We start from the raw sequence: 8,624 nt of genomic DNA, 5'->3' as shown, positions 1-8,624 counted from the left end.
CAAGCTATTAAATATATTCATGTTCTTAATTCATTACTTGTATGTTAAAATTAACCAGAGTTATTGGTTTTCAATGAATATACTTTTGGAATGTATTTATGTTAAATGATATAAATGTATGAATTGGTAGTTTGCTTAAATGGAACTCTTGGAATACTTTAGTTGTTTAATTTTCTGAAGTACATGTAGACATATATGTTATTTCTTATTAGATTATTTCTCTTAATGATGAATGGTTATATTAGGTAACCACATTGAGAAACCTTAGGGGAAAAGTTAGTAGTTGTTTTCTGCTTGGGAAAGTTAACACAATCTTATCTTTTTTAATGTTTAAAAAAAAATATTTCACCCTTCTTTGGAAATATTGGATTATTCCTCTAGGATTTCTTGGTGGGGCGTTACACTAAGTTTATTTTATGAGATAGTTTGACTATTTTTAGAGACACCATTACATTAGTAGAATTTCTTGAGAATTATCTATTATTTTTTATTAAGATTAACGGGTTTTAAAGGGACCCATAACCCAAAGTCAAAGAGAGATAAAAAAATTAAATAGTCGCTATCTAGTCTTGAAACAACGACAAAACAAAAACAAAAATAGGGGCCACACCCACACAACAAAAATGCAAAAAACACTAACAAAAAAACCTAGAAACGACTAAACTAGAGATCATTATCTATTGTTGTAATGATTTATTAAGTCTATTTATTGTATTATGATATTTATTGTTGGTAATATATTTAAGCTTTGTATTTGGTGTGTGGGTTTCTTATCAAAAGCGTTTTCCCAAATAAATCTTTTTATGGTTTTTTTTTGTATAAATCTTAAATTTATGTGTGCATCTAATCTATAAATATTTACGGTTTTCTAAGAAAAAAATTCATTCATTCCGCTACTTGATTATTTTTGTAAGCATAATTTTACACTCAACTTCATTTTATTTACTATCAAAGTCTAGCCAACTTTGTTATCTTTCTTGCATAGAAAGTTTGTTTGTTTTGTTCTTATTTTACTAGGATTTTTGTAGAGAAAGATTATATAACCTTGTTGTAGTTGTGAGATGGAAAAAAAATCTACTAGCATTGAGATGGATAAATTTAATTGTGGTAATTTTGAGGTGTAGAAACTCAAAATCGAGGATATTCTTAAAGATAGAGATCTATACATTGTGGTGTCTTCCAAAAAACCTATTGTTACACCACATTTTGATTGAGATGTAATGCATCAGAAATTAAAGGATTTAGTAAGGCTTTATATGGTAGATTTAGGTGTTTTTGAATGTCCATGAAGAGAAGAGTGCAATTGAACTTTAGAAAAAAATTGAGATATTTATGTGAAAAAAAAAATTGCTAAATAAGTTTTTCATGGGAAGAAATTTGTATTCTTTGAAGATGGAGGAAGTAGGATCTTTCACAAATCACTTGAATGCATTCAACATGATTGTTTCCTAACTATGTGTTATTTGTGTTGAGATAATGAAAAATAAAAGAACATTCATTTATTATGTTCTTTGATAGAATTAGGGGACCACTTGGTTATGGCTATTGGAAGTATTGTATCCTTTTTAGATATATATTATGGTTGATTTTCTATTATTTGAAGAAATATGAAGGAAATATTCTAAGATGGCTAAGGAGGTACTAATTTCTCATGGTAGATCAATGGAGAAAGGTAAGAAGAAGGAAAAAAAATTAGAATTCTCAGTCTCCATAGATATCTAAGTCTCCTAGATAGGGTGAAATTTTTGAACTATAACAAATCTAATCACATTCAAAAAAAGTACAAGGAGGAGAAGAAAGGAAATGTAAAAATGATTTCTCTTATTATAACTCTAAAAAATCCTTTCTAGTTGACGCAAATACTTTTTTTCTAACCTTGGTAACACATGTATAAGGAGATGTGTGGATGATAGACTCGGATGCCTCTTTCCATGTGACTTCTCACAAAGGTTGGTTCTTGAAATATGAAGAGTATGATGGTGGGAAGGTGTAATTAGGTGATGATTGTAATATAATGCTTGTTGGTGTGGAATATTTCAAATAAGATTCCTTGATGCTGGAGTGAAGATAATTGATGGTGTCCTACATATATCCCTAGTTTGGCATGAAAACCAATTTTAGTAAGTTGAATGATGTGGGCATCCAAGTTGTTTTAACGATTGCAGGAAGCAATATGACAAGAGGAATTATGGTGTTGGCTAAAGGTGTTCAAATGGAAACTCTATCAAAGCTAGATACATGTAATATTTAGTGTAATATATCTTTTGATGTACAAAAGAAGAGACCTTTAGATTCTTCATCCAAACCATCAGATCACGAAAAGAGAAACCTATTATTTATACATCTAATGGTCATTCTTTCTAGGTACCTAAGCATGATAATACTTTATAGATGAAACTTATAGTGGATAAAATAATTTTATGACATTAGAGGCTCAACCATATTGGTGTGAAGGGTCTTAGAGACCTAAAAAATAAGAACCTTGTTGATGATATTGATGACTATGATATTCAACTGATTTTTGCAAACATTGTGTATATGGGAAACATTGCTATGTTTTTGGGTATGTGCAAGATCATGGAGAGCCAAAAAATGGTGATTTGAAAAAAAGCAGTTTTCATTTGCCCAAAAATGCCAAAATATACTTTGACATTTTACTTGGGTTGGGTGATAGTACATGCACAATAGAAAAAATTATTGAAGACTTGGAATAGATATTAGTTGGTAACTAATATCCTTTGGTACCAAATATTTGATCAGAGTGAATTATATTTGTTACATAGATGATTCAAAAAATATATTATATATTATTTATTAATACATTTTAATATGTAATATATATATATATATATATATTAATTATACATAAGATATTAATATATATTATATATTTTAATACATGGTAGAGAATCAGCATATTTTTGAAAACTGCCTATACATCATCAAATGAATATGTGATTTGGAGTCATATCTCTTATCCAAATGGATACCCATTTTATTTGAGACCATAAAATAAAAGATTGAGCCATTATGGGTCATTTCATTCAGGATGATGAGAAAAACCTTGAAACCCAAGGTGAGTGAATGGATATCAAAAGCTAGTACCGAAATCCAGTTTGGGCAAGCAAATTCCACCTCTTGATCAAGTCTAAGGTACTTACTTGTTTTTCATTTCTTTTTTTGTCTTTTATTATTTTGTCTTTCATTTTTAGTTTATTATTGCTATATAGGTTTTTTATATGAATTATAGTTTGTAGATTAAATTTTTTTATTTTAAAAATTTTGAACATCAAATATGTAACTGACAATCATGACTGATAATATAAACCTTGCACCACAAAACCCTCCCTCAATATAGGATTTGATTAATGTAAATTTGATTGCATTGACGAACATTTGTGAGTTGTATTGTAGAAACCCTCATCTATCCTCAATGATGACCACATTAGAGTAAAAAATTTCTAATGTTTAAACCCTCACGAGCCAACAAAGTTATATTCTATTGTAGAAAAGGCCATGAGGAAACACTATGTTGATGGGTTGTCATATGATGAGGTCAAATATCTTGACATTAACAAAGCCCAATTAGTCACATTATTTATCAATCCTAGAACTGGACAAACTATTGGTCTCCATAAACCAAAATATTCTATCAAATGGATCTAGCATTAGGGTATAGTAAATAACTTATGAGATAGTTGGTGGATGGTTTTTCATAAACCACCTAGTACAACAATCTTGATGTCTCTCTATATTTCTTTTGTAAACTATATGCTAAGTTTGTCCTAGGTAGGCATGTCAACTACTTTAACATTAGAGATTTCTAGGGTGTGGGTAGAGGTATGACCCAAGATAGACTTGAGCCACTTTGAGTAGTATATGGCCTCTATGTTCTCCCTCCTTATATTTCTCCCACACCTCCAATACAACATTTAGATGTTGTTGCAAAGGTAGCCTCATGGAGAATACTGGCTATTCATTTTTTGATTCTCCATTTGATTTCTTAGACTTCATCACTCACTCAGCCACAAGACCTTAACACTCCTAGTGGATCTAGTGGTGTCTATATAGCCTCTTAAACTCCACATATTTGTGTGTCACATAATTAAACTATGTGCAAGAGCACATGCTCGGGTCCTCTTGGATGGGCTATTGATCCTTCCATTTACACATGTGATTATGAATTCCATCATATGGCTACTGTACTACATGAGATGGTAAAGAATGGAGGACATCTTGGAGAGTTGTCACATTCCAAAGATGAGGATCTTAGATCTTACAAAGACAATGTAGTGGTAAGACTTGTAATTTCATAATATATTTCATCAAACTAATATTTATAAGATATATCTATAAGTACTAATATCTATTTATTTGGTTCATTCAATAGTTGATGATGGAGGACGACATGAAAGGTCTATACATGACACCATTTCTCTTTCAATAGGTCTAACTAAACACATGTTGGCACCTATTTCATGTTCTACCTCCATTTGTCTCTAAAATATTTGAGCAATAAATTTTTGTTCTATATACTATGGAGTATTTGATATCTCAAACATGTAAACACATCTCATATATTTGTAGTATAGATGTACACTCTCTTCATGGAATACTTTCTCCTGATGAAAAAAGAAATATTGGGAAACTATAGACAAATGGTTGGAAGCATAAGGTATACAAGGTATTGTTGACTATACAATAGGATACTATCAATAGAATAGTACATGTGGGGATCTTATGACAAGGTTTTGATAGTAGATTAGGTAACAAAACAAAGGCATAAAGGAAGCAATTGATAAAAAAGTAGTTGTGAAAGATTCATAAGGGGAAGAAGGGAAAAATATTGTTATCAGAGGAGATAGTAGTGTATGCTCCTTATAAAAAAAAGGAATAGTTAAAAAGGAACAAAAAAGAAAGGAGCACGGTAAGACATTAAAGGCACATGAAAATGAATTTTCTTAGTCACACACATGAAATAATAATGTTATGTACATGCATGATGACAACCAACGTATCAATAGTGTATAGTGAAGGTATTAATGAACAAATAAAAGGGTTAGACAAAGTTAGTTTTTATATGTAAAGCCAAAGAATATTTGATAAACATTAAAGCATTCAAAGACTTATCCTATACTTTAAGGAACCTTTACTTTAGTTTGAATTCCCTAGCAATTTGATTTATTATCATTCAAATTATTCAAGAGGCAATTAGGGGGGATTAAGAGAATAATTTGAATAGTTAGTTTTAACAATTTTAAACATCTACGAGTGGTGGGGGATAGGGGGGCTTTGAATAGTTTCCTTCTCAATTGGAGAGGATTAAGGGAATAGTTTGAAAAACTAGGTAGTCAATGTTACATATAGTAGCAATTGCAAGCATATAGATATCAATTTGGAAGGAATTTTGAGTGGTTGAAGATATATAGGGAGAAAATTAACTACTTGAATCCTAATATCAATGGCACATAAAAAGATTTTTAGTAGTCAAAGTGAAGATGGGATATTTCCTATGCCTAAAGAAAGGTATCTAGTTCAAACAAAAGTCAATTAATGATCATGTTTTCTCATATTCTTACTCACATTTGAAGAAAAGGAAAATAAAGTATGCATAGGGGTAGTTACTACTCAGTTCTTTTAAATTTTTCCTAGCATTGTAACTACTACTGTAACAAAAAAAATCAATCATAGGATTGATAATAAGCAATGCAATTTTCTAAGAATTTTTAAAGCATTTTTTGAATTATGCTAATGTAAAGACAAATTTTAGCAAATAATTATTACATTTTGTGCTTGAAAGTTCAAAAGAGAATAAAAAATTTATCAAAAGGGATTTAAAAATGTTTTGATTAAAAAGCAATCATTGTCTTATATGACATCTACACATAGTGAATTTGCAAGAAGAATACATTTAAATTTCAAGTAGTTTCAAGGTGAAGGTGCACCAAATTAATTTTTGAAAAACTGAAGATAGAATATGTTGAATGGAGCTACAATTTTGTGGAATTAAAGATCGCATTGCTAATATATTTATAAAATAAGTAGAAACTTGCTTTATCTCAATGAAGTTGCTTTGTGAAATATATTTCTATTTATCCTCTATGGATAAACATTATGGGGGTGTGTTGGAGATAATGTTTTATCTTGAAGGTGTTGTAGATAATGTTTGTAATATTTATCTTGAAAGTAATGATATTTATCCAAACAATTGATAATATAAATTCTGGAAAATGCTGGAAACTTATATTTAGAATATTTTAGATAAGAAATTTCAACATGGAAACTTCTAGTAGTTTCCACAAATAATAAAATTGTATATATTGATATTTCATTGTTGTACATGCTTGAATTTATATACTTTTATGGATAAAAAGAAAATAGATTTGGAAACTACTAGAAGTTTCCCATTTGCAGGAAAGTTCTTATCTAAAATATTCTAAATATAATAGTTTCCAGCAGTTTCGAAAATTTATATTATCACTTATTTGGATAAATATCATCACTTTTGAGATAAACATTATCTCCAACACCGAATGTTGCAGTTTGTAGGAAGGGAAATAGCTAAAGGTTGATGCAAAGCCTTCAAATGGACTGTGGCTAAACTGGTTCAGTATGATTTTCGAATAACTTTCATGTTAGTCGACAATATTATCGAATCACTCAATTTTCATTCAGAGCAGCGAAAGCTTTTCTTTGAAATTTTGCTTCAGAGACAAATTGCTCCGCCTGCAATCGCTCTTATTTCTTATTTATGAAATGGGGTATTATGTTAAAAGAAAAGAGAAATTAAACAATAAATAAATAGAACATCATTAATAAAATCACAAAAATAGCTTGAAAAATAGACTGTACCAGCCATTACAATGATATGTCTTATTTCTTATTTATGAAATGGGGTATTCGAGCTATGTCACTACACTAATAATGACCAACTCATAACTTAACAAAATTAACCATCAATATTAGTCATTCAGGATGCCTTAAACATACAAAAGAAATGGAAGAGATATATTGCATAGACATACAAATGCATGCCTTATTCCATGATTATTAATAACATCCTTATTACATCAACTGGCATTTCAGATTGTCTGCAATGTAAGCGAAAACCTTATTTCTATATCAACCATTACTTTGGCTGCAATACCCTCCAATTCATTCCAGGTTTTAACATTGCTTGTGCACAACATCACCGCAAAGGCCTGGATTTCCTTTAAAACTTTTGCCCATAACATAACATGCAACAACACCAAGTCAAATCCAAGTCACAAGATAATAATTATATCATACCTTAAATAACCAACCAAATGAAATATTAAATAAATGAATAAGATACCTATCATATCCAAAACTTGAGAATGATCCTCCTGTTGGCACAGGGCCACTGAGTTGGTTGTTTGAGACATTTCTGACAAATCCAAGCCATTAGAAAATAGTTAGTGATGGTCTTTTTGCACAAAATGCACTTGACCAAGTAATTAATATACATTAAAAAAACTCCCAACTCACTGAAATAACATCCAACTCCATTTATATAACATAGAAGAATATTCAGATCTACATTCTGTCTAAGCTCAAAACACACAGTAAGAAGAATGAGACCACCAGCAAACATCAAAACTATCTAATAGATTTATTGTTGCCATTAACAAAGATCAAAACTATCTAAAATAGATTTAAGATTCAACAATGAAAGCTCAGAAGAATGGTGACTTACAGGAGGCGAAGGTTGGAGAGTTGGTCAAGTGAGGTGGGTATTTTTCCGCTGAATTTGTTGTCAGAAAGATCAAGGAAATTTAGATTTTTTAAGTTCCCCAAACTTGGTGGCAAGCTTCCGCTCAATGAGTTGCGCGAAAAATCTCTGCAATAATAATAAATAGATTTTTAAAGAAAATATAGCTTAAAATAAAACATATTCATTGTTAAAATGTGTATAATAGCAAACTTACAGGATTTGTAAGTTGGGAAGATCACCGATCCGTGGTGAGAGAGTACCAGAAAGGCCACCATTTCCCAAATCCCTGTAAAAGGCATAGAGCAGAAAAAGTTATGTCTATGTTGTGTAAACTTTTTAATGACATAAAAAAGATATGATTATACTTACACCCTGATTACATGGTCGTCGTTATTACAGGTAACATGAAACCATGTACAGGGATTGACCAGGGATGGATCCCAGCTTCCCAAAACATTTTGCGGGTCATCCAGCATCTTCTTCAAATCTATCAGTGCATCTGCTTCTGTATTGGCATTACATTGAATGGAAAGGAGGTTGCATACAACAAATCCTCCCACCACAAAGTACATAACCATCAACTTGGATATTGATGTTGCAGCCATGGCAAAATATTTTTGTTCTTCTCTTCTTCCTCGCTTCCAATTCACAGCAAATGTGCTTTTCTTTCCAATGCCCCTATGAATTTATAGAAGATCATTTGAGTTCGTAAAAGATGGTAACAAACTTCTAAGGCTTGCACGATCCCGGTGTCACAAAATATAGTTGCTCAAAACCCACTATCCAATATAGACATTTAATAAATGTGAAAATATATTTTATTAGAAAATATTAATGTTAGATGAAATAACAGTATGGAGTATCTTCCGTGAGTTTCATATTATATTTG

General features: G+C 30.7%; 1 protein-coding gene across 1 annotated transcript; it reads right to left on the bottom strand.

The window, feature by feature from the left end:
* Positions 1 to 7,082: 7,082 nt before the first annotated feature.
* LOC131027879 (leucine-rich repeat protein 1-like) lies at positions 7,083 to 8,340 on the bottom strand. Its single transcript, XM_057957979.2, has 5 exons — positions 8,105 to 8,340; positions 7,950 to 8,021; positions 7,718 to 7,861; positions 7,291 to 7,408; positions 7,083 to 7,202 (listed from the first exon to the last, which is right to left on the bottom strand). Exons 1-5 carry the CDS (start codon positions 8,338 to 8,340, stop codon positions 7,083 to 7,085), a joined length of 690 nt encoding a protein of 229 aa, XP_057813962.2.
* Positions 8,341 to 8,624: the final 284 nt, after the last annotated feature.

The sequence above is a fragment of the Cryptomeria japonica genome, chromosome 3 (genome assembly GCF_030272615.1).
Source record: "Cryptomeria japonica chromosome 3, Sugi_1.0, whole genome shotgun sequence".
Classification (NCBI taxonomy): domain Eukaryota; kingdom Viridiplantae; phylum Streptophyta; class Pinopsida; order Cupressales; family Cupressaceae; genus Cryptomeria; species Cryptomeria japonica.
Note: the sequence above shows the minus strand (reverse complement) of the source record. Positions and strands in the feature narration are given on the sequence as shown.